We start from the raw sequence: 26,099 nt of genomic DNA on the forward strand, positions 1-26,099 counted from the left end.
CTCCTCGCAAATATCAAGATATTTTCTCTTTTCAACCCTATCCTCACAAAATCAAATACCATAAATAAAATATTATTTTAGTCACAATCTGACTTAATCATATTAGTTTGTCCAATTATGCCCTTAAATTGTGAAAAAAAAAATGTAATACTATTTTATTTTATTTTTTTCAATTTGAAAGTACAACAATAAATAAATAAATAAAGGTTGACTCTTGCTTATTACGATATTTCTACTCCAAAAGAGTTTTAAAAGCAATTACACTTTTCTCATAATTATTTTTTTAAATAAATAGAAAATTTTAAATATACATATTTTATAATTTAGACTAAAAAAACGAACGGGGGTAGAAACGTAAATCGAACATCTGACGTGGCTTTCTAGGAGATTCCAAAGCGGAATCACGTGATTCGGGCGATGTCGGCTCTCCTTTCATTTTCCGTAAGAATATTCAATTACTTATTTTCTGGGGCCCACCCTTTCACATGTGTATGCCCTCCCGACCATTTCTTTTTTTACCCCCGAAAATATCATTGCTTTAATTAATGTACATTAATTTTAATTAATTAATTAATTTTTTAATATTCTCGACCGCATCTGTAACAGCCCAGATCCACCGCTAACAGATATTGTCTTATTTGGATTTTTCCTTTCGAGCTTCCTCTCAAAAGCGTATATTAGGGGAAGGTTTCCACACCTTTTATAAATGGTGGTTTGTTATATTCCGTAGGACATCACAATTCATCCCTCTTTGGGGCCCAACGTCCTCGCTGTCACTCTTTCCTTCCTCCAATCGATGTGGGACCGCCCCCAAATCCATTCCCCTTTGGGATTAGCGTCCTTACTGGCACACCGTCTCGTGTCTACCCCCATTCGGGGAACAGCGAGAAGGCTGACACATCGTCTGGTGTCTGACTCTGATATCATTTGTAACGGCCCAAATCCACCGCTAGCAGATATTATCCTATTTAAGCTTTCTCTTTCGGGCTTCCCCTCAAGGCTTTAAAACGCGTCTGCTAGGAGAAGTTTTCCACACCCTGGTTTGTTCTCCTCCCCAACCAATATAAGACATGACAACGTCTATTGTCAAACCCTACCAAAATATATTCTCGGCTAATTTCATAGCTAAAAGATCTTATATTAATTATATTTGGAGATAAAGTTATATAAATTTATAAATGATTATTAAAGGCATGCATAATTAAGTCATTAATAAAAGGGTGAAGATTCGATAATTTTTCATGATCATCACATGTGAACTTAAGATACTCATCTTCATCTCTCTCTCTCTCTTTCTTCCTCCCTTGGCAAGAGCACACGGCGCAACATTCTTGATTCCAGCACATTTCCGTCTCGAGCGCGAATCCTCGGGCTAGCCACTCAGGTTCCGTCTTCATCTTTGTAACTGTCTCTTTCGTTTACTTTCCGTTTTTGAGATCTGTTTGGAGTGTAAGTTTTGATTGGTTTTTGAGATCTGGAATAGAAACAAAGAGAAAGAGTTGTTGAGAGGAAGATTAGTGAGATATGGTTGGCAGCGCGATGGGGATGAGTGAGAAGAACGGTGAGGCTGAGATTTTGATCGGAGATTTGGATCCCAGTGGTCTTTTTTTGGAGTCTCTGACCAACGGCGTGGATCTCGATGGAGAACATCATGCGGAATTGAAACAGAATGGGAAGAGGGAGATTGTGCTCGGTAGAAATGTCCACACTACTTGTTTCACCATCACCGAGCCAGATGCCAATGATGAATCCACTGGTGACAAGGATGCTTACATGGCTAGTGTGTTGGCTCGCTATAGAAAGAATCTCGTCGAGAGGACTAAGCATCATTTAGGTTTTTTAGTTTCTTGAAACCTCTGTCTTGTTTCCGGTTGCGAAATTCAAATGTTCGTTGTTCTGATTTGGATTTGTATTTCTGCTATTTGTTTTAGGTTACCCTTATAATTTGGACTTCGATTACGGTGCTCTGGGTCAGTTGCAGCATTTCTCGATTAACAATCTCGGCGATCCGTTCATTGAAAGCAATTACGGTGTGCACTCGAGGCAGTTTGAGGTTGGGGTTTTGGATTGGTTTGCTCGTCTTTGGGAGATTGAGAAAAACGACTATTGGGGTTACATTACAAATTGTGGCACCGAAGGCAACCTTCATGGGATTCTCGTCGGGTTAGTTTCATTGAGTTTGATTTACTCTTATGTACGGTGTTTATGTATGCTTTTTTAGCAGTGGTGAATTTTTTTTTTTTTTTTTTTTTTTTGTAGGAGAGAAGTTTTGCCAGATGGGATTCTATATGCTTCTCAGGAATCTCATTATTCCGTTTTTAAAGCGGCTAGAATGTATAGAATGGATTGTGTGAAGGTTGGAACTCTGATATCTGGTGAGATCGATTGTGCTGACCTTAAACTCAAGTTGCTTGCTAACAAAGACAAGCCAGCTATACTCAATGTCAATATTGGTAAATTCTCTTTCCTTTTCTTCATGTTTGCAACTAGAAAGGGGATCATATTCGTTTTATTGGTGGGAATTGAGGGAATTCTTGTTACAGGAACCACTGTGAAAGGAGCCGTGGATGATCTTGATCTTGTGATACAAACACTCAACGAATGTGGATTCTCAAATGATCGGTTCTATATTCATTGTGATGGGGCATTGTTTGGACTTATGATGCCTTTTGTCAAACGTGTAAGTGACTTTTTTGCCTACTTACAATTTTCGATAGGGCATGTTCAGACTTTCGCTGTTTTTTTTCTTTACATCTCACACAAGGTAAATGCCCCGTGCTCGAGCTTAATTGCATCCATAAGATTAAAATTCTTGTAGGTTGTGTACTGACTTGAAGGAACTTGGTTACTATCCAATTTGGGTCCTATGCCTTGGAGCCTTTCCAATGAGCTACGCTCTAAATGCTAGTTAAAATTCACACAACCACCGTCATCCCTCTATAATTATACATATCTATTTTCTTCCAGACCAAGTTACTGCACCTTTTTTTCTTTTGGGTTTTACCGACTGCCTTCTAATTATTTCAGAAAGGGTGGTTGCTTGTGCAGTTGCTACTCTCCTATCTTACCGTAGTTCTTGGTTGCTAATTGTGGCCTCCTATCCTATCAATGTTACTTTTACCTTTTTACCTTCACCTATTCCAAAGAATACTCTCTTTTTCATACTTCGTCTGCAAGCACAAAGTTGGCTAGGGCTTCCAGTCATCATCATACACCTGATGAAAGAGCTTTGAAGGCAGCATTGCTCTTCTTCACTTGCACAATATTGCTGGACCAAACGTTCTCCCGCTGTCCAAGATTCACCACCATTCCTATTATCAACCCTTGTTAGAGTTTGGATGTTGCATCAATCTTGTTGTGGCTGATCATCTAAAATGACTAGCTAAACATCATTGACTTGGTCAGAAATGACCAACTACTTAATATCATACATTTTAGGATTTGGCCTGAACTATTTATTAGATTCTTGCACATTATGCTCCTCTTTCTTGCTACCTATCTCCTTGAAAACAATGTCTGACGTGCATGTGTTAAGCATATTGATAACATTTCTTATAAGCTAGGTTTAAACTCTTCTTCATAGTATGATTGGGCCCTATTATGGTAGAACCTAGTGAATCAAGCATACTTCCTAACCTTCTATAAACCTTAGTTTTCATATCATTTATTATTGTCTTTTGCTCAAAATGTTTTGATATCAAAGGGAGTCAGTGGATATCAAGGAGAGTCTCAGTTTAGGCGACAAACTTATCTGGTTATGGAGTTCCTTTGGTAATAGTAATAATGTGGGAATTTAGATTTCCCCCTATCTGTTAAAGCTATGTCATTCCTTCGATCTAGTGGTAGTATATAAGATTTTTGCTCCCCACTTCAAGTATTCACCCAGTCTTCCAAATCTCACAACTAATGGTTGCTAGGCAAAGGCAGAATGGAGAAGGAACCCTTCTCACTTCGTCTTATGTAAAGGAAATTGTATAAAAACATTAGAATTTTAAAGTTGTCTCTCTACTTTGTCTCTCTCCTACCTATACTTTCAGAATTGAAAGATTATATGTATAAAAAATGTAATTGTATGTAAAATTTTGCCCCTCTATTTGAACTACTTTTTGTACTAACATTTGATTAGTGAACGGCTGAATCATTTTCATACACGTTAAAGCTTTAAAACATACTCGCGATTATCTTTTGGTTTTATATTCCCCTTCACTGTTGTCTTGCATGAAATGAAAGCAAATATAGAACTGGGTATCTCTTTTTTCTTCTTCTTTGCTGGTAATTTTCAATCTGAATTTCTGTAATTCATCCCGGCTCACTAGTGTTGTTTTTGAGCAGGCACCAAAGGTCTCGTTTAAGAAGCCCATTGGAAGTGTTAGTGTTTCAGGTCACAAGTTCATTGGATGTCCAATGCCTTGTGGTGTTCAGCTTACAAGGTTGGAGCATATAAATGCCCTCTCAAGGAATGTTGAGTATCTAGCCTCAAGGGATGCCACAATCATGGGAAGCCGGAATGGCCATGCTCCTATCTTCCTTTGGTACACCCTCAACAGAAAAGGCTATACAGGATTTCAAAAGGAAGTTCAGAAGTGTCTCAGAAATGCACACTACCTGAAAGGCCGGCTTCTTGACGCAGGAATTAGCGCAATGCTGAATGAACTTAGCAGCACCGTTGTGTTTGAACGACCCCGAGATGAAGAGTTTGTTCGTAGGTGGCAGCTTGCATGCGAAGGAAATATTGCTCATGTTGTGGTAATGCCCAATGTTATCCAAGAGAAGCTGGATGATTTCATAGCAGAATTGACCGAAAAACGCTCAACCTGGTATGCTGAAGACAAAGATCAACCTCCTTGCCTCGCAGCAGAGTTGGGAAAGGAAAACTGTGCCTGTAAGTTGCACAGGACTTGATATGCTTTTATTGTAGCTTTATTATGTTGCGTTGCTTATTTCTAGTGAAACTCTAGATTCACTTGAATTCTGGTTGTTATAGTCGTGTGTTTCGAGTATTAATGAACGGCTGTAGGCGAGTATTCCGAGTATCAATGAATAATAGTATGTTCTAGAACTCCTCCCTCATCACTATTTATCTATTTGTAAATACTGAACCAAATAATTGTTGAATAAATATCTGATCTCTCTCAGGGAAGTTGATATTAAATGAGGAGAACAGTTCGTTCATAACAAGAAATATGATTTGGTCGCTCATAAAGAAGAGAGGCCCTATTATTTGCTGAGTGGTAGTACAATACAATCCTCAATCATCAAAGAGATAATACAGCTTTCTATACACATGTATTTGTTTGTTTTTACAAATATACTCGATACAAATTCAAATGTAGAAGACACATGCTGCTACAATTCCTTAGCTTTCGAAATAAAATATCAAGTAATGGATTAGCTGAAGATGTTACTCAGGAAAAAGAGGAAAAGCCATTCCAGGAAGATCGATAACTGACCCGGATTGGCGGATTATGCTCCGAGAAGCTGTGATGGTGGAGCATCATAGCCAGCAGTAGCTATTACTGTTGATGATTCTGAGAGTTGCCAAACTGATGCAAGGATGGCTGGAGAGTATGGAATTGAGGGGGTAGCGCCCCTCCTCCAATGTTGAACGAGCTGCCATTTGCAACAGGCAATTGAGCTGCAGCTATCTTCAGCCGTTGCACTTCCTCCTTCAATGTCTCGTTCAGTGCTGTAATCCACCACCTCAAGTTACCATTTTTATATGAGCCATAGTAAGTAAGAAGATGAATGATGAAGAAGAACCACACATACCATCTCTGAGTTGGGCTTGTTGCTCCATGGCCTGCAGCCTTAGTTTAAGCTCTCTGTTTTCAGTAGTCAATTCAGTGGTATCTCTCTGCACCATATTAGATTACAGGGCTTGATTTAATTAACAGTTTCCCACCTTTTCTAATTCATCAAGAAACCCACAAATTATAAAGCCTGATTATCTGTTCAACAGTTCTTGAAAAGTCAAGGTCACCAGTTCCTCCATCAGCACAACAAATTAACAAGTCCAGTTGATAGCTACAGCCCACCCGTGGGACTTGTAAAGTAAGAACAGATAAAAGATTATTGTTCTTATTCCCTTCCCCTTTAAGCTACAACAAAATAGAAGCTATACCTGTAATACAGTGACCTGTGCAGAAAGGGAAGTCGCTTCTGATTGAAGCATCTGCACCTTCTTCTCTAATTCGTTTGTGTAACGTATTTTCCTCTCCTTGGATCGTGCAGCAGATTGTCTGTTCGCCAGGATCCTGAAATGGAAGATTAATCCCGAACTGATCATGACTTAATCAAAGACAGCGACTCATAAATTCAATAATCCAAGCCGAAAATGACGGATGAACAACCTCTTAGCTCTTTTAGGGTCCATCAAAGCAAGCTCAGCGAGTTTATCAGGTGCCATGGCCTTCTTGGAGCAATCAATTACGCCGGTGGATTCAGCTTCAAACGACGAGGTCAAAGCGCCATCCATGGAATTGCTATGCCTATGGCGACCGATCTTCTTCTCCCCGACCGTTACCCTCCCACCAAGTACCTCACCGTCGCTGCCGTCTCCGGCGATCCCTAAGCCGTCGAAGAAGTCTGAATCCATCGACAAACTCCGGCAGTGAGCACCAAAGAAGTCTGAAGCCGAGGTATCGTTACTAGCTTTAGGTTTCGAGGCAGAGGCGTCGTCAGGGGACTTTGAATTGAAGGAATCGAGAGCCATACGAGCGCCCACCGGCGTCGGAGACGGCGACGGCGAGGGAGAACGAAGGGAAGATGATAAATCGTGGTCGGGATGATCGAAGAGGAGAAGATCGTCGAAATTAGCAAAGCGGAAAGATGTATCGGAGTGAGAACGGCGATGGTGATAGCCACGCTGTGGAGTCTCCGGCATCTGTTCTATGTCCATCCTCGTCGCCGTCTGCGGCGGTTTCCGGGCGGTGAAGTTCAAATCCATCATCAAAACTTAAGATGAACTACAGAGGAGAAAGAAAGTAGCTGAGCGAGCTCAAGTTTTGGACATGGTTAAGAAGAAGAAGCTATTATAGCGGGATTAGTGGGGTGAGATTGTAATTTTCTAAAATTAAGGGTCAAAAACACAATAAGAGGAAAAAGTGGGCATTACTTTGCTTTCATATTATCAAATTTTGGTGGTATTGTGTAATTTGGAGGAAGTTATTTCAGTTGTAAACAAATAAAGAGAAAATAAAATAAAATAAAATAAAATAAAAAGTATTCAATAATTTTCCATAGGTAAAGACCAAATTCAAATAATCCAAATCTCGACCGTAACAGCCCAAATCCACCGCTTGCAGATATTGTCCTCTTTGGGTTTTCCCTTTCGAGGGAAGCCGTCTCCTAGGGGAAGGGGTGTCTGTAACGGCCCAGATCCACCGCTAGCAGATATTGTCATCTTTAGACTTCCCCTCAAGGCTTTAAAACGCGTCTCTTAAGGGGAGGTTTACACATCCTTATAAATGGTGGTTTATTCTCCTCCCCAACTAATGTAGGACATCACAGTGTCAAGTCGAGCATAGAATGTTTTTCTGTATTTTAAAGTACGAACTGAGTTATTATGTATATAGAAAACGGAAATGAGTTGATACAGTGTCATATTAATTCGTGTCGTGATCTACAACCTTTATCAGTTGAGCTATCTACCTCGAGACCCAGCCACTTGGAGATCGAAACCTGCAAGTCATCCAAGTCTAATCAGTTGAGCTACCAACCTCAAGACCACACACCCTTGAGGTGTTTCGATGATATAATAATTAGTCCTGAAATTATAATATATAGTTGTGATTAAATTGGAGCAATTAGGTTAGAAATTGATTGAGGTGTTTCCATCCCTACCGACACTTATAATCCATGAATTAAATTGACATCTTACCATTAACGATTAGACAACATGACTTCATTTAGACTTCATTCAGGTAGAAACAATAATAATAAATAAATAACTTTTTTTATTCATATTTAAGACAAATAAATTTGACCAAACTATATACAATTAAAAATATATTTTACGTAGGATTTATGACTAGTAGAGCATATATATATCGTAGATTTGGGACGTTATTGTGTTATGTTGAAGTTCAGATTGCTTCAAAGACGGTATATTTTACATTGTTATTGAGGTAAGTAGATCTGATGGATAGTATAACGTGTGCTATATTGTATAATCCAGGAACATGATGATTATGATATATGCTATGCTGTGATGATTTTTTTTTTTTTTAGATATTAATGTTGTATTAAAACTGATGTTATATACTCTGAGGCCTCGTGTATGACATGAAATGAAAGGAAAAGGAATAATGATGTACAATATATTCGTGTTCCTTTCTTTCTACGACTCTTCTGGGGTCCTAACTTGCAGTAAAGTGTTTAGATTAAGGTTGATGCATCTGTAAGTGATACCACTTATGTACGAAATGATGCATACTTGACAAGACCCATAGTGTAACGCTTGAGTCCGAACAAGGTATTAGATACTTGATATTTCTTATCGAGCCAAAACTTTTGGGATTTTATTGAGAGTCTTAAGCCCGACATTGGACGATGTGCCAGCGATGAGGTTGAGCCCCAAATGAGGGTGGATACTAGGTTGTGTGCAACCGAGAACGCTGGCCCCAAAAGGGGTTGATTGGAGGGTCCACATCTATTAGAGAGAGGAACGAGGATGCTGGGCCTCGAAGGGGGGTGGATTGTGGGATCTCACATCGGTTGGAGAGGAAAACAAAACATTCTTTATTAGGGTGTGGAAACCTATTGTTTTAAAAACTTTGAGAAGAAGCCCGAAAGAAAAAGCCCAAAAAAGACAATATCGACTACAAGTGAGTGGTATTTTATATTCATTCAACTCTTCGTAACTTATTCCATTACAAAAATATTTTTATTTATTTTTATTTTTTTATGACATTTTTATTTTATATTTTATATTTTTAAAAGATTAATTTTTTTTTTTAATAAAATAACAATTATTTAATTGATTAAAATTGTTGAAGGAAAAAAAAAGTAATTTCTTTATTAAAAATACAAATATACTTAGCCCATTGTGTTATGTGGTATAATGGGCCAAAGCCCAATGGGCCTGTTTCGAAACCCAATCTACTTTTGTGATTCTTTCGTTGAAGCCCAATATGGATCCAAAGACAGAGGATGGTCCAACTTCAATTTGGGCCTTACTTATATCTTCAAACCAATCAAATCACAAAATTTCAACCGACCAATAAGCGGAGTCCGAACATCTCATCACTATCATCAATATCGCCACTATCATCAGAAAACCCTTAGGGTTGTTATCCGAGTTCAGCAGCGGAATTAAATATCTGAATCGAGTCAGAGTTCACGCCCCCGCCTTGAAAAAATAGGACCACAGGTCACACGATAGAAGAACACCCAAGATAAAAGATGCACACTCCTCCAGGTGAAATATTCATCTTCATTGGAGTTTTTAGTAATAGTCATGACCAACAACCATACTCATAGGAAACGCGAGAGCTTCAAGCCCGATTCCTAGTAACACACCCCACACACAAGCACCACCCAACGAAAGGTGGATGAAAGCTACCAACTTTACTCAAGTTCCGTTTGATATATTCTCACACACCCATTTTATTCACTAGACCTAATATATAAACAAAACCGAGATAGTTTTCCTATAATGACCTAAATATGCACGTTCAAGTGGTCTAGACACTTCCTAATCAATTGTTGCTCGTCCAAGCCCAATCCCAACTGGGGTCGTAAGACTCCTCAACCTCCTACATGGTTAAATCTAAAATTTTTAAACATATAGCCAAGAATAAACTCGATCTATATTCCCGAGCTCACATAACACATGTTTGAATCTAGACTTTGCAGTAATATGATTAAAAAAAATCTTAAGAGATAATTACAAGTCAGATCAATTTTTTTAATTAAAATAAAAAATCATCGCACATTTGAATACAAACGTTAGCCACTAAATAACGATCATTACGGCTTAACTATAATTACGAGTCAAATTAGTTTTTTAATACTTAAATTAAGATCATGATTTGGGTAAGATTAAGAAGAAATGGATGGATTAATAAGATTAGAAAAAGCAAAAAAAAAAAAAAAAAAAAAAAAAAGTTGAGATAATGGTATAGTTGGTGGTGGTCACGTGGATTGCACACTCTTTAATATTTTTTTATGTTATCTTCCTTACTCTCCACACTTGGTGTAATCCCTCTCACCATTCCAATATTATTTTTGTTTTCTCAAATTATTTAAATATTCTTTACATTATTATTTAAAAAAAAAAAAAAAAAAAAACCGGATTTTTTTTATTTTTATTTTTATAAAATTAGTGGTCGTTATGATTTATTGAAATTAATATTTAAATAGGTCGTTCTAACCATATAAATAATATATATCGAATAGCGATTATCGATATTGTTATTATTATTTTATTTAACATATTTAAATTATAGTTTTCAATGTTATATTTATATGTATGTTGTTTATATGTGTTAAAGATCTCACGTCGATTAGATAAAGGAATGAAACATTTTTTAAAAGGGTGTGGAAACTTTTCCGTGGCAGACACGCATTTTAAATTTAGTGGGTCAAAGCGGATGATATCTTTTAGCGGTGAATTTGAGCTATTACAAATAGTATCAGAGCCAGATATCGGGCGGTGTGCCAATGAGAACAGTGACCCCGAAGAGGCTGGATTGTAAGATCCTGCATCAATTGGATAAGGGTATTAAACATTCCTTAAAAGAGTGTGAAAACTTTTCCTTAACAGACACGTTCTGTTATCAATAAACTAGATTATTATAAATAGTATTAGAGCCAGACATCGGGCGGTGTGCCAACGAGGACAGTGGCTCCAAGGAGGGTGTATTGTGAGATCTTACATTGGTCGGAAATGAGAACAAAACATTTTAAAGTTGTAAGTTGGAGAGATAAACGAAACATTTTTTACAAAGGTATGTAAGCCTCTCCAAACACGCGTTTTAAAACTATGAGGCTAATAACGATACGTAACAGGCTAAATCGGACAAGAACGATTACAAATGATTTAGATTAGATAACCTACGTCGGTTGGATTTGTGTTCATACCAACACCTCTACCAAATATAAACAAACCCCTTTATTAATAAAAAGATGATTCAAAGGTGGGATTAATGTTTTTTTATTTTTTTTATTTATTAATTTCACTTTTGTGATTTTTAAGCTTCAAATCTGTTCGATTCCTTTTATAAAGCTTTTTTAATTTTCCTAATTATTCTAATTTTATAATATTTCTTTAATATATTCTTAATATTCAATTTCTTTTACCGAAAACTCGAAAATTTGCATTAAGTCAAAAAAGTTAGGCTTGTTCGTTCATTCATCTGGCTTACGTTCTTCGCGTAGCGGTTTAAAATAATTATATTTGAATAAAATAAAAAGAAGAATATTAATATTTAATTAACCTTTTTACTGTGAGGCATAAGCCACCATGTTTTACCTTGTTCAAAGGGGGGATAGAATTTGCATTTTTCCACTCTTTTTCTTTATTTATTTTTTAATTAATTTCCTAAATATCACTTTTGAATAACTTTTTTTTTTTAGAATTTAAAATATTATGGAGTAGTCTCAATGTTAGAAAAGTAAAAACTCTTTTTTGAAATTTAATTATATATTTAAATATTTCTCGATTTTTAAAATTTTTAATAATATTATTACAAAAATACCCTTTTAAAACGTGACGTGATAGTTCTATCTATATACTAATGGTAAGGACATTTTGGAACTTTTTAAAAAAAGTTTAAAAGGTCTCAGTTAAAATTTAAAAGTTTAAAGATATTTTTTTAAATAAATTAACGGTATTGTTGAAAACTTTCAAAATTCATAAATATACCATGGATATTTTAACCACTCAAGCCCACTACTAGTAGATATTGTTTGTTTTAGTCGGTTAGAAAGAGGTTTCCACACCCGTACAAGCAATGTTTCATTCCCCTCTCTGATATTGTAACAGCTCAAGTCTACTGCTAGCAGATATTGTCTGCTTTAGTCTGTCTTTACAAGCAATGTTTCATTTCCCTCTCTGATATTGTAACAACTCAAGTCCACCGCTAGCCGATATTGTATGCTTTAGATTGCTAGGAAGAGGTTTCCACACCCTTACAAGCAATGTTTCATTTCCCTCTCTGATATTGTAACAGCTCACGTCCACCACTAGCAGATATTGTCTGCATTAGTCTGTTAGGGAGAGGTTTCTACACCCTTACAAGCAATGTTTGATTCCCTTCTCTAACTGATGTGGGATCTCACAATACACTCATTTGGGAGTCCAACGTCTTCGTTAACACACACTAATATTATTTATAACTGTCAAACCCGATTGCTAGCAGATATTATCCACTTGTTACATATAGTCATGAGTCTCACGATTTTAAAACGCAACTGTTAGAGAGAGGTTTCCACTCTTATAAGCAATGATTTGTTCCCTTCTCCAAGTCGGTACGGGATCTCACAAATATACACGAATAATAAAATATAATAATAATAATAAATAACGTAAAAGTTTGTTTCTTTTTTTGTCATTAATTTTGTTGTTTGTGTTGGTTCTTTAAGTGGGTGTTGTGTGTGAACTCCACTTTGTTGTCTATTCTTGAAACCCCAAATGAAAAGCTTTTGTTTTCCCTTCATAAATACTCTCTTAAGGCGTGTGTCTTCCACAATTCCCCCTTTACTCTTCTTCTTCTTCTTCTTCTTCTTCAAACTTCATTGCTTTTCTCTTCAAAAATGGACCCCAACAAGTTAACCCTAACCAATTTGGAGCAACAATCCCCCTCCGACATCGAAACCAAGCAATTCGACTACTCAAAACGCGCCCAATGGCTACGTGCAGCCGTGCTCGGTGCCAACGACGGGCTCGTCTCCACCGCGTCTCTCATGATGGGAGTTGGAGCCGTGAAACAAGACATCAAGGCCATGATCCTCACCGGCTTTGCCGGGTTGGTTGCCGGTGCGTGTAGTATGGCGATCGGTGAGTTCGTGTCGGTTTACTCACAATTAGACATTGAAGTAGCTCAAATGAAGAGAGAAAAGTTGCAAAGAGGTAGCCATCTAGATGGGCAAACCCAAAGCCAAGAGAGCAAAGGTAATGAAAAACTGCCTAACCCACTCCAAGCCGCTATAGCCTCTGCCTTGGCTTTCTCTATTGGAGCAATGGTGCCATTGTTGGCTGCTTCCTTTATAAGAGAATATAAGGTAAGGCTTGGCGTGGTTGTTGCAGCGGTAACGTTGGCTCTCCTTGCGTTCGGGTCGTTGGGCGCCCTCCTTGGAAAAGCATCACCGGTTAAGTCGTCCATCCGAGTGTTGGTTGGAGGTTGGCTAGCCATGGCTATAACCTTCGGATTAACTAAGCTAATCGGAGTAAGTGGACTCTAGTCGTTCTAATATTATTTAAAGGACTCGAACAGAACGTATGTAGCTAAACTATTATTTTGTATACATTGGAAAGACAAAAAAAAAAAAAAAAAAAGTGTGTGGCGTGTGGAATTCATATGTTTGTTTAAATTAGAAAGATGAGCAAAGCAAAATCAAAAAGCCAAAAAAAAAGCTTATTTTCTTTGATGAATAACATGTAGCAGGTATTATTATTATTATTATTATTATTATTTAATTTTGTTTGGTTTAAGATAAATATTTTATTTATTAATTAATTATTTTATTTTATTTTCATAGAATATCAATATTTTAATGAAACTAAAATAACTAAAATTGAAAAAGAAAATATTAGACGTTTCGTTCTTTAATTAACAATTCCTTCTTGGGTTAGGAAAACTATGCACACATTTTGTGCCTATTAAACGTTAGAATTACCGTATATTTTTCTTTTTTATTTAATTTAATAGTCTGGGTTATAAGTAGTTTAATTTATTAAGATATATATTTTAACTCGGAAATAAAAAGAGACAATATTGCTCGCTCAAAATATTATAATTATTATGAATGATTTTGATTGATCTCGATTTATCTATATTTTAATTTAAAAGAATTTTGTAGTTTGGGTTGGTGTTAGGGGTTCTTGGAGAGATCAAGGTGATTAGATTAATTTAATCTTTTAATTAATATAATATGTGTTAACCAATGATCTAACTTTGGAAATTTTGATGATTTAAATTATATTATATGATATTTAATTTAAGTATTGAAGCAATTTTTAATACTAAATTATAAATACAAGGAAGAGTTAATTAGAAATTAAAATGGTATTAATAAAAATTAAAATAATAATTAAAACTTCATATCTTATATGTTATAATTATGAAAATTAAACCAATAAATTTTATTTATTTTTATTAATTATTATTTTTATAAAGTTTGTTAAAATAAATGGACCAAATATTTGGGGGGCCGAATTAGAAAGGAAACCGGCGGCCATGAGACCAGTGGCCGAAATTCGGCGCGAGGCTTTCTCCTTCCTTCGCCTGAAACGCAGCCCCGATCACCAACGGCACCAGCGTTCGCCATTTCCGGCGAAAGAAGCCAATCGTACTTACACAGGTACAGAACAGGAGTTCTTGTTCTTTATATGCTGAAGAATCGACGCTGATTTTTCTGCTTGGAACTTTCAGAATCTTTTACTTTTCTAGGGTTTTATAGTTGTCGGCTTTGACTCTGGCCTGTGCAATTCGAATCCGTTTTGCGAGAATAAATTTGTACTCATTGTTTAGTTGATGGATTTGGATGATGAGTTTTTTCTTTTCGGGCTTTCAAATCATGTTTTGAAGTGCGTCGGCTCTGGTTTTGAGTTCCCGGTGTCTCTGTTTCCCTTGTATTTGACTATCACTATATGTTGTTGAGCATCTTTCTTTTTCCTTGTACTTTATTTCTTTTTCCTTGTACTTTATTAGGCATAGAATATGCTTGATGGGGTTGTGATTATCTATAAGATCCCGATTCGGGAGGAGAACGAACTATCCTTATAAGGGTGTAGAAACCTCTCCTTAATAGACGCGTTTTAAAAATCTTGAAGGGAAGTCCGAGAGTGAAAGCTCATAGAGGACAATATTTGTTAGCTATGGGCTTGAACCGTTACAAATGGTATTAGAGCCAGACACCGGATAATGTGCCAACGAAGAAGCTAAACTCTGAAGGGGGTGGACATGAGGCGGTGTGCAGCAAGGACGCTGGGCTCCGAAGGGAGGGTGGATTGGGAAAGGGAACGAGTGCTAGTTAAGACGCTAGGCCTCGAAGGAGAGTAGATTGTGAAATCACTCCCTAACAAGCGGGTTTTAAAAACTTTGAAAGGAAGGTCGAAAGAGAACAAGCGGGTTTTAAAAACTTTGAAAGAAAGGTCGAAAAGAAGACAATATCTGCAAGTGGTGGACTTGGGTCATGATGAGTTTGCTTTTCCTCTTTTCTCTGTAATCTGCTGGCTGATACTAAGCATTGAGTTAAAATAATGATTGATTAGATCAAAAGTAGAAAATATTATCTGAAATTTCAAAAGAAAGCCATGAAAGTGTATGGTCTTTCTACAGATTAGAATTTTCAAAAGGAAACCATGGAATTCTAACAGGTGCTTAGTACTGATAGTGATAGCCAAACGTGGATTTCACAGGTCTAGCTAGGTTTCAATGATCCATTTGTGTCCAATGCGAACATAGTCCACATGAACCCAAGCTTCCAAACCTAAGGCTTGTTTAAGAAGGAAAAACCAGGGAAATATCTCCAGTTCCTTCAAGTTCATGAATAGATTTAGTTTCTCCCAATGATCTTACCCCTACTCAACCCAAAAGATCAATTTTTTAGTCCAACAACATGCGACATGATAGACAACAATGCTAATAGTTCCAAAGCTAAATTGGGGTAAGTTAGCAACACGATAGATCGATTCATGATACTCATTCACAAATACATAAGAACTTTTCAACTATTTTATAAAAACAAACGACTTAAACAACGCAACGTACGAGTACAAGCATTTCAGTAAGGGAGGATGAAAACAAAATTTTCAAAAACAAAACAAAACAAGCGATGCTTCATAACAACTCTGGCTTAGATGCATAATATCGAGTTGTCCTTAATTGGCCTTACATGTAAAACCTAAAGCCATTCAAATAATGCAGCCAATGACAATATCAAAATCTACGGTTAAAGACTCAAATATATCAAAAGCAACTAACAAGTTGTCTGTTCTAACATAACAAAATACAACATGCATATCAACTAATGAAGGAGCTATTCTATAAACGAGGTCAAGTACTTGATGTTTCTAAATTTTGGATCTTCGAACTTTTCAGCTTCAGTAAATCAAGTAGAGAGATGAATAAGAACTTCCCATTAAGGATGAACACAAGTGAACTTCCAATGCAAAACTTAAACAGTCCTCAGCGGAGGAGAAACCAATATGACACCATCTCCTCTAACGAAAAGAAACGGGACCGTACGCCTGGATGTCTGGAAAAGAAAATCAATAAATATACCAAATCTCCATTGAAGTACATACAAGAGATATCATACTCAACTTAACATAACAAGTATGGATATAGACTCAAGCTTGAGGGACCCAGGGTATACTTTTCTTCCTTTCCTTTAGTTTGAAACTTCAAACTTTTGAGCTATATGTATTTTCTGTCCTTTAGAAACACAATACTTCACTAGTAAGCCAATGTTCACGTCTAAAAGCCCACATGGTTTACTTGAAAATGATACCAATTTAAGAGTATTCAAACCTATCTTCCACTTGTTAGTGAATTAAGTGTTTATGGAATGGACTCTTGTGCGTGGTATGTATCTATTTTATAGCACGAAACTGAATGCTTCGAGTAAATACCAAGATTTTCACAAACATTCCTCGTGCAAGACTCGCAAACTCTATTTCCTATGAATAATTCTCCTATTTTCTCGGGGGTGGGAGCGAGAAAATGATCATACCCGAACTATCTCTTCATAAGTCTCATCATCAATTTCAACTGTGGTAACAATTTCTTCAACATCACCAAGAATCATATTTAGATGCTGATCATAAGCCTGCAAAGCAAGAGAGCCAGAAATCGATAATAGAAATGAAGAAACGTTTCAAAGCTTGAAAATTTTCCATTCACTATGTCATCTCAAAACTAGAAATGCAATACAAGAGTCAACAGGTCAGTTATTGATCATATTCAACATCATGTAGATGAGTGTGTCACAACCTACAGGGCATTGCAACAGGGGTTTGTTAGAAAAACAAGGTCTCCACTTAGAACATCATTACTAACTACTAAATGAGAAAATGTAGCTCCAAGAAACCCGTCAGTACCAAAAAAATCCAAAAAATGGACCATATTTGTTTTAGAATCAATAACTAGCAGACTTGGGCCTTGATATTGTAATCTATGGAGGTTCAATTGAGAAGAAACACATTCATAATGGTACATTGGCATGGATAATATGGAACATCCTCCAATTTCATGCCACTCCATTCCCATAAAGGGGTAATTTCTAATCGGAAGAAACTAAGATGTCGCCATAATGAGCGTAAGCAAATTTCAAGAGAAATCCATCAAGAAACTCGAACAATAACAAAACCCTAATTCCCCAAACTACCAATTTGATAAAAAATTATTGAAAAAACAAACAAGTGATGGCAGTCGATTCATCATTAGTGAAAGAAAACAGAAGAGATATAAGGGAAAGATAAGAATCAATCGAAGGGGATGAGTATAATACATGGAGCTTCCCACGGAGTTCGCGGTCAGAGCGAAGCTTGACGTAAATGCGCTCGTCAAGACTCAACCTAATTAGATCCAACGGCTCCTTGACAGTGCTTTCTTCCTCGGTCGCCATTTTCGATCTCTCGAAGCTCTGAAATTCACGAACCAAATACTGAGGTTTATAATTCCGATTCCCAGTCACCGGTCCACCCCTGTATTTAAGGCCGACCCGACCCACGTATTTTAGGATCCGATAATATTTTTGAATTTTGCTATTTTGATCAAGTATATTTAATTTATTGATTATTGTAATTTTTTTAAATAAATAAATAAATAATTGTCAAAATTTTAAAATTAATTAACAATTTTTATTTTACTAACTAGAATTATTGATTTTTTATTTTATTTATTTTATTTAGAGTTTGCACCCCATTTGAAAAAAAAAAAAAAAAAAAAAAAACTTGTTTTCGGGCTCGGTTTCTTATTTTGCCTTGTCTACTAGGAGCACATACTCGTACACATTTCTTCTTTCGGTATCTAATCATTTTAGAGAATGGTTTATTGATAATTGATATGTACTCATTTTTTAACGTCCACAATTTTTATAATGTATTTTCTTTTAGACGAACATGACTTTCCACAATGTTACGATATTGTCCACTTTTTCATCATCTAACACCTCCCCTCGAACAAAGTACGTCTCCCCTTAATCGAGGCTCGACTCTTTTGGAGTCTTAGTCATTTTTTACTACGCCTTCGAGGAGGCTTGACTCCTTTTCTGTGGGAGTCCTTTGTTCGACATTTGAGGATTTACCAATCTATTGGTACGACTAAGTTTAGGGCATGACTTTGATACTATGTTAGACGAATACGACTCTCCACAATGGTATGATATTGTCGACCTTGAGCATGAGCTTTCATAGCTTTGCTTTGGGCTTTCCAAAAGTCCTCGTAGCAACAGAGAGATTATTCTTTGATTATAAACTCATTATCATCCAACATTCTCGGCCAAAAAATTGTTTGAATTTCTCTTCAAATAAGAAAGGTTTAATTAAAAAAAAAAAAAAAAAAGAAAAAACTTTAATTCCAAGGGAATCATTTTTATGATAAGAATATGGGAATAAAAGTTTTGAAGTTGAAGAAGCGAGAATCAAAAACGGATCGGTAATACTCATAGAGGAGATGCTTGCCCAAACATGGCATTTGATGAACTCCCAACCCAATAGCACGCAAAAGCTTTTCTCCGTTACGTGAAATTTAATGACCCACCAGATCCTCCCCATTCATTGAACTTTCATAAATCAATACCTACGCATTGGCTGTTCTGTTCGGTTCTTTCGCCCACTAATTTGACGTTTTCCCTCTTTTTCTTCTTCAATTACAAAACCCCACATCCCTGCTCTTTCCCCTCGCTTCTCGATCGCCACACCCACCCAATAAGCGCCGTCGTTCTTGTCTCCGCCTCTTTCCGTTTCCTATTTTCTGGGTTTTGCTCAGATCAGTGATTCTGCTGCTTCTTTCTTGACTGTTTTGCTTTGAACTGTGAAGGGTTGTTTCTCTTTTCTTCCCCTTTTTGGGGTTTCTTCACGAAATATTATGTTCTGTTTGGCTGATTCCTGTGTGTTCTTTTACTTTTTGTGCAAATGGGATTTGTTGAATCATATTTCCAATAGCCTACTGTGGAAAATTTGATCTGGGTATGCTTGATTTTCCCGTCCTGTAATGTTATGGATGATTATTTGGTGATTTAGTAGCTTTAGAATCATGTGAAATGTTCTTTTGATATATTATATGGAAGGGAGTTTATCACAAGAAGGGTTGATTCCAGGAGGGGCCTCTTATGGAGGTCCTGATTTGCAAGGCTCGTTTAAGGTTCATAATCAGGCACAACATCATCATCTTCATACTCATCAGGGTTCTTCAGTAAATCCTTCCACTCAGGAGGGTTTTTTACTTCTACAAAATTGTGACCATACCATGTCTTTGGTAGATTATAGCAAGGGAGAGAGGTGTAAAAACTCACAGAGTGACGATGAGCCAAGCTTTAACGAGGACGGTATCGATCCTCATTATGAGACGATTAAGGGGAAGAAGGGATCGATGTGGCATCGTGTGAAATGGACGGATAAAATGGTGAAGCTTCTGATTACGGCGGTGTCTTATATCGGAGATGATATTGCTTCGGATTATGAAGGAGGTGGAAGAAGGAAATTTCAAATTATACAGAAGAAAGGTAAATGGAAATTGATGTCAAAGGTTATGGCTGAAAGGGGCTATCAAGTTTCACCACAGCAGTGTGAGGATAAATTTAATGACCTCAATAAGAGGTATAAGAGGCTGAATGATATGATTGGGAGAGGCACTACGTGCCAAGTTGTTGAGAATCCTGCACTTCTTGATGTCATTGATTATTTAACAGACAAAGAGAAGGATGATGTGAGAAAAATTTTAAACTCGAAGCAATTGTTCTATGAGGAAATGTGTTCGTATCATAATTCGAATCGACTCCATCTACCCCATGATCCTGCTTTGCAGCGTTCATTGCAGTTGGCTTGTAGAGTTAGGGATGATCATGATTATGATGAGCCAAGGAGACACCAAAACGATGATTTTGATGAAAACGAACATGGTGAAACTGATGAACATGACGATTTTGAGGAGAATTTTGCACCTCATGGGGACGACACACTATCTCTAGGAGGCTCAGTAAAGAGGCTAAGGCGAGGTCAGGACTTCGACGATGCTCATCCCTGTGGAAATTCCTTGAATTCTCTTGATTGCAATAGAGGTTCTCATGCTTACTCACAAACACAATTCGCTCAAGGCGATATAGCTCATTTAGAAACCGAAAGTATGAAAGGTTCTTCGTCGCAAAAGCAGTGGATGGAGCTTCGTTTACTAGAGTTGGAAGATCAGAAGCTTCAAACTCGAGCTGAAATGTTGGAATTGGAGAAACAGAAGTTCAAATGGGAGAGAGTTAACAAGAAAAAGGACCGTGAGCTTGAAAAAATGAGGATGATAAACGAGAGGATGAAGCTTGAAAACGAGCGCGTTGCGCTTGACATAAAGCAGAAGGAAATCGGTTCGAGAATTCATTGATTGGCTGCTATAATCTGAACTATTATGAATCATTAAGCTTCTGCTGTTTATACATGTCTGGTTATGCTAGAGTAATGAGGTAGAGTTGTCTTTGGGTTCTTTTACATTGCCTGCATCTAGCATGTATAGTTAGATAGGTTTCATACAAATGACTGCGTTTCATTGTTTTGTCTCTGCTTATATGGAATCTATTGTGGTTTAGGAACTTGATAAAATGGTTCGATATCTTGTGTCAAATTGATGCCATTGGTCTTGTGTTCAAGTTAATGAATTTTTGTGAGATCTCACATTGGTTAGAGAGGAGAACGAAGCGTTCTTTATGTGGATGCGGAAACCTCTCCCTAGTAGACACGTTTTAAAACTGTGAGGCTGACTACGATACGTAATGGGCCAAAACGGACAATATCTGTTAGTAGTGTGCTTGGGCTATTACAAATGGTATCAGAGCTAGATACCGAGCGGTGTGCTAGCGAGGACGCGGGGCCCTCAAGGGGGGGGGGGGGGGGGTGGATTGTGAGATCCCACATTGGTTGGAGAGGAGAACGAAATATTCTTTATAAGGGTGTGGAAACCTCTCCCTAGTAGATGCGTTATAAAATGTGAGGCTAACATCGATACGTAACGAGCCAAACCGGACAATATCTGTTAGCGGTGTGCTTGGGCTGTTACAAATGGTATCAGAGCTTGACACCGAGCGGTGTACTAGCGAGGATGCGGGGCCCTCAAGGGGGGTGGATTGTGAGATCCCACGTTAGTTGGAGAGGAGAACGGAACATTCTTTGTAAATGTGTGGAAACCTCTCCCTAGTAGACGTGTTTTAGAACCGTGAGGCTGACGACGATACATACCAGGCCAAAACGGACAATATTGATAGTCAGATATTGGAAACTTCTCTCTGCATTATGCTTATGGCTCATCTCTGATACTGAAGCTGTTTTTCCTCTTGTTTATACTGATACTACTAACACATTTCCTCATCAGCCACTGTCACTTCTAGCGTCCATGCACAGAAATCTTGACAATCTGCAATCCTGATAGAATAGCCAAACTCCCTACTACGTGAAGGGCTCGGCTCGAGCTCTCACTTGAAGGATTCTTGCTCTATAAACAACTGTATGTACTCTTGCTCGTCCAGAAAAGTTCTTTCTTTTATGCCATTTAATCCGAAAATAGACAGTTTTGAGGCCTCATATCTGTGTTGATTCTCTAACAGATAGGAAGCATGAACATTTTCTTTTCTTGGCACTGTTTTCTGCATCCATTAACACTCATTTTGTCCATGGAGTGTGATTCGAACTCTAATTTTAAACGAACTAGACCTCATAATATGAACTGTTATGACTGTAAACGTTCGCAATTACATTGTTAGGCAAGCAGGGCGTTGTTCGAACAAGTCGAACCGCCCAAATCGTATACTTTACAGATGAGCTCAAAGTCCCACAAGCATTCCAAGCTACAGTTTTGGTCATGAGCAGCAGACATTCAAGGCTGTTCTTTCTGTCTATAATAATAATTATTATTATTTGGCACAAAAAGTTTTTGTATATTCAAACGAATGTCATTTTAGCACTAAGTGGGCCAAGCTGGCCCAGTGATTGGAACATCATGTGATCCAGCCCAATTCACTAATGCCTGTCCTCCTCTAAGGTAGGAAAATAGGTCTCGACCGTGTTTAGCCAATTTGAACATAAGTCAACTGGTTAAAGTATATCTGTGAGATCCCATATCGGTCATTCCTTATAAGGGTGTGGAAACCACTCCCGGGCAGATGCGTTTTAAAACTACGAAGCTGACGACAATACGTAACGAGTCAAAACGAACAATATCTGCTATCGGTGGGTTTGGGTTGTTACAATGTTTCATCAGCCAAAAAGTGAACAGTATCTAGGTCGAAACGATCGGGGATTTGATTTTGAATCTATTATTTTCAAAATTTTATAATTAGGTCTACTATTTAATTTTACATTTTAATAGGGTCATTTATGCAATAAAACTATACTTCCATAAAACCAAATAGTTGTTCCTAAATTAAATTTTCTTTAAACTAATTATAATTTTTATCCTTTGAGTCATTTACAATTTTACCCCTCAAACTCTAATTCAAGTTGATAGTTCCTAAAGTCTTAAAAGATAAAATTGTCATTTCACGTCATTTTAATGCCCAAATTGGGACCTCCAACCTTATAAATAGTCCAAAATGAAATTACAAATGCGACCAAATTAAATATCGGTGAATGATGGGACTAACTATGACGTGTGCATTATGTCATAAATAAAATTTAAAATTAAAAAAAATATCTAACATTAAAATTTTTATAAAGTAAAGAAATAGTATATCAACACTTTGTAGGGAGAAAAATAAAACTAAAAATTATAATTAAATTAAATACCCAAAAATTGTTTCGTAATTATTATTCTACTCGAACGAAATAGACCCAAATTTATTTTTCGTTCATAACATTAAATAATTAAAAATAATAATAATAACAAATTTTATTCACAAAAATTCATTCGAGGAAATTAAATATATTTCTAGAAATGAACGAAAATTTTGATTTTTTTAATATTTAAAAAATATTGTAATGTTGTAAAGAAGATGAGGTGAGATGAAATTTAGTGATGAATGGATAATGGTGAAAAAGTTCCAAAGCATTTGCAAGGGAAAGTGATTGTACACTAACACCCACTTCCTTTTCCATTGCATTTCGGTCACATGGTCTATATCTTCGACTTAAGTTTAGGTCACAACGGAGATCATCATTACGTTACCATGTTCAAAAAAACTCGATAACTCGAAGAATTTTATCAACCCAACCGAACTCTTAGAAATTAGGTTAGGTTATAAACTCGAACAATCTTAACAGTTAAGAGTTGCTATGGTTGAAAAAATGTATAACTGAACAATTGGGTCGGGTCTATAAGGTATTCCAACCTGACCCAGTTCAATTCATGAACATCTGTAGATGATGGTACGAGATGACGATGGTAGATAAAATCGTAGAGCACGGGAAAGTAATGGGACGAGGAAACCATCTTCGCCAAAGGTTGTCCTCTTTAATTAATTGTTATCTTGAAGGATAAAAAAAAAAAAAAAAATGGAGAACTTTATAATGTGTCACATTCAACGTAGAGTTACAATGTGTTATTCCTTTTGGTGGTATCGTACGTATTCAACTATTAAAAATTCATATAAAAATATATGAATATTTGCCCTTTTTGGGTGCCATGGTAGGACGGAGTCCTATGAAATGCAATTCCGAATCACCCTAATTCATGTCGTAGGTACCTAAAAAAAACGTGGTAAATTATAAGTTTTGGTTTCTAAATTTTGAGATCTCACGTTGGTTGGAGAGGGGAACGAAACATTTCTTATAAGCACGTGAGAATCTCTCCCTAGTAAACGCGGTTTAAAATCGTGAAGCTGATGGTGATACGTAACGGGCAAAGCGGACAATATTTGGTAGCGGTGGGCTTGAGTTATTATAAATGGCATCAGAGCCAAGACCAGATGGTGAGCCAGCGAGGACGCTGGACTCTCCAAAGAGGTGGATTGTGAGATCAACAAAATATTCCTTATAAAGACATGAAAACCTTTTCCTAGTAAACGCGTTTTAAAACAGTGAGACTAACAACGATACGTAACAGGCCAAAGTAGACAGACACTGTGCCGTTACAAATGGCATAAGGGCCAAGATCAGGCACTGTGCCAGCAAGGATGCTGGGTCCCAAGGGAGGTGAGTTGTGAGATCTCACAATAGTTGGAGAGGGGAACGAAAGATTCAAGGTATGGAAACCTCTTCCTAGTAAACATGTTTTAAAACCGTGAAATTAACGACGATACATAACGAGCCAAAACGAACAATATCTACTAGCGGTGAACTTCAGCTATTACATCTAGACTCATAAACTAAGTTGATTAGCCAATAAGATCGGATGTTGATACGTCCTTTTGATTTTTGTTAAATGCTAACACTATTGCTCTTAATTGATCTTCACACTTTTGGTAACCAAATAAAGTGGCTTTATTTTCCACGTTTGGAAAATAAAAACTTTATTTTTGCTACACGCAAATGAATGTTCGAGATGTGTAATCCATAATAGATAGTGATCGTGACAATGAAATGAGATAGAATGAGTCGTAGATCTTATATGATTACGTCGTTCTTTATATAAAATAGTTTTTTTTAAGTTAAATGAATAAAAATACCCGTAAACTTTATACTTCGTCTAAAAAAATAAATTTATTAAGGTTTCTTACATGCACCCATGCACATTAGGTGATCTAACGTGCATGTCGATGGTCTTTGGACACAATGAAATTGCTTAAGTGAACGTTGGTAACCCTCGACCATTCTCTACTCGACCTTAGCCTAATAACAATCTCTCTCTTAGTTCGGCCAACATCGGTCAGAAAGAGAAACAAAACATTTCTTGTCCTTTTTGAGCTTTCCCTTTCGGGCTTCCCCTCAAGGTTTTTAAAACGCGTATAGGGAAAGGTTTCGACACCTTTGTAAAGGGTGTTTCGTTCTACTCCCCAACCAATGTGGGATATCACAGAAAGTCTCTCCTTAGTAGACCCGTTTTAAAACCTTGAGGGAAAATCCAAAAGAAAAAGCCCAAAGCAAACACTATCGGCTAGCGTGCTAGCGGTAAGCTCGAACTGTTACAATTCAAGTTAAGATTCTTTTCACTCCAACATCACCGAAACATAAATCATCATGTCGATGGAATTCACCCGAACTCTCTCTCCTATATACTTATTATTCACCCACGTTTCTATTTAATAATAGTTTTGAAGTACAATAATATATTACATTATTCAACTAAGTATCGATCCCTACCATATAATAATTGTTCCATTATCTCATCATTCCTTCCATTATCATGCTATTAATTAGTGTGACTAGTGAAATTAAAGTAAGATAAGTATTATTAGATTAATTGTCACATGTTTAAATTAACATCCACTAAATATATAAACATTATATTATATATATATATATATATATATATATTATATAATATGCTTTAATTGTTCTTGTACATGGAAAAGAAATGAAGGGATGAGAAATAAAAATAAAAGTATATATATTTTTGTGCATTGGTTCTTCTACTTTGAAATGATATATCGGATGACAACAAAATAAATAAATAAATAAATAAATAAATAAATAAATAAATAAATAAATAAAAGTTAAAGAATATTTTTTTTTTCTCCAAAAAAAGAAAAAGGTTCCTCGAGTAAATTTGTCCCTGTATGTCAGAACAGAAAATGAAGTGTGATTTGACTAAAAGACCCTTAGTGGACCAATTGATTTACTTTTTTTTTTTTCGTATAAT

The 26,099-nt window shown here is 36.7% G+C and overlaps 4 protein-coding genes and 1 pseudogene across 6 annotated transcripts; 3 read left to right on the top strand and 2 right to left on the bottom strand.

Moving 5' to 3' along the window:
- The first annotated feature begins 1,228 nt into the window (after nucleotides 1-1,228).
- Nucleotides 1,229-5,059, top strand: EMB1075 (Pyridoxal phosphate (PLP)-dependent transferases superfamily protein). Of its 3 annotated transcripts, none has more exons than XM_087126500.1 (5): nucleotides 1,229-1,384; nucleotides 1,484-1,834; nucleotides 1,932-2,163; nucleotides 2,260-2,680; nucleotides 4,333-5,059. In XM_087126500.1, the coding sequence occupies exons 2-5, from the start codon at nucleotides 1,525-1,527 to the stop codon at nucleotides 4,900-4,902; spliced, it is 1,533 nt and encodes a 510-aa protein (XP_086982626.1). In that variant the 5' UTR covers nucleotides 1,229-1,384; nucleotides 1,484-1,524; the 3' UTR covers nucleotides 4,903-5,059. The 3 variants fall into 3 exon arrangements, with proteins under 3 accessions (XP_086982626.1, XP_086982624.1, XP_086982627.1); XM_087126501.1 differs by having other exon boundaries at nucleotides 1,255-1,834; nucleotides 2,260-2,453; nucleotides 2,544-2,680; XM_087126498.1 differs by having other exon boundaries at nucleotides 1,253-1,834.
- A 113-nt stretch (nucleotides 5,060-5,172) lies between these two features.
- LOC111806796 (transcription factor VIP1) lies at nucleotides 5,173-7,026 on the bottom strand. Its single transcript, XM_023692273.2, has 4 exons — nucleotides 6,351-7,026; nucleotides 6,122-6,254; nucleotides 5,770-5,854; nucleotides 5,173-5,686 (listed from the first exon to the last, which is right to left on the bottom strand). Exons 1-4 carry the CDS (start codon nucleotides 6,947-6,949, stop codon nucleotides 5,514-5,516), a joined length of 990 nt encoding a protein of 329 aa, XP_023548041.1. The 5' UTR covers nucleotides 6,950-7,026; the 3' UTR covers nucleotides 5,173-5,513.
- Nucleotides 7,027-12,551: 5,525 nt separating this feature from the next.
- LOC111806803 (vacuolar iron transporter homolog 4 pseudogene) lies at nucleotides 12,552-13,469 on the top strand (annotated as a pseudogene).
- Nucleotides 13,470-16,003: 2,534 nt separating this feature from the next.
- LOC111806813 (sm-like protein LSM3A) lies at nucleotides 16,004-17,859 on the bottom strand. Its single transcript, XM_023692294.2, has 3 exons — nucleotides 17,677-17,859; nucleotides 16,900-16,995; nucleotides 16,004-16,422 (listed from the first exon to the last, which is right to left on the bottom strand). The coding sequence occupies exons 1-3, from the start codon at nucleotides 17,791-17,793 to the stop codon at nucleotides 16,342-16,344; spliced, it is 294 nt and encodes a 97-aa protein (XP_023548062.1). The 5' UTR covers nucleotides 17,794-17,859; the 3' UTR covers nucleotides 16,004-16,341.
- A 958-nt stretch (nucleotides 17,860-18,817) lies between these two features.
- On the top strand, nucleotides 18,818-20,964 carry LOC111806794 (uncharacterized). Its single transcript, XM_023692258.2, has one exon. It carries the CDS (start codon nucleotides 19,452-19,454, stop codon nucleotides 20,757-20,759), a length of 1,308 nt encoding a protein of 435 aa, XP_023548026.2. The 5' UTR covers nucleotides 18,818-19,451; the 3' UTR covers nucleotides 20,760-20,964.
- Nucleotides 20,965-26,099: the final 5,135 nt, after the last annotated feature.

Source organism: Cucurbita pepo, chromosome 1, assembly GCF_057944985.1.
Source record: "Cucurbita pepo subsp. pepo isolate OVF chromosome 1, ASM5794498v1, whole genome shotgun sequence".
Classification (NCBI taxonomy): Eukaryota; Viridiplantae; Streptophyta; class Magnoliopsida; order Cucurbitales; family Cucurbitaceae; genus Cucurbita; species Cucurbita pepo.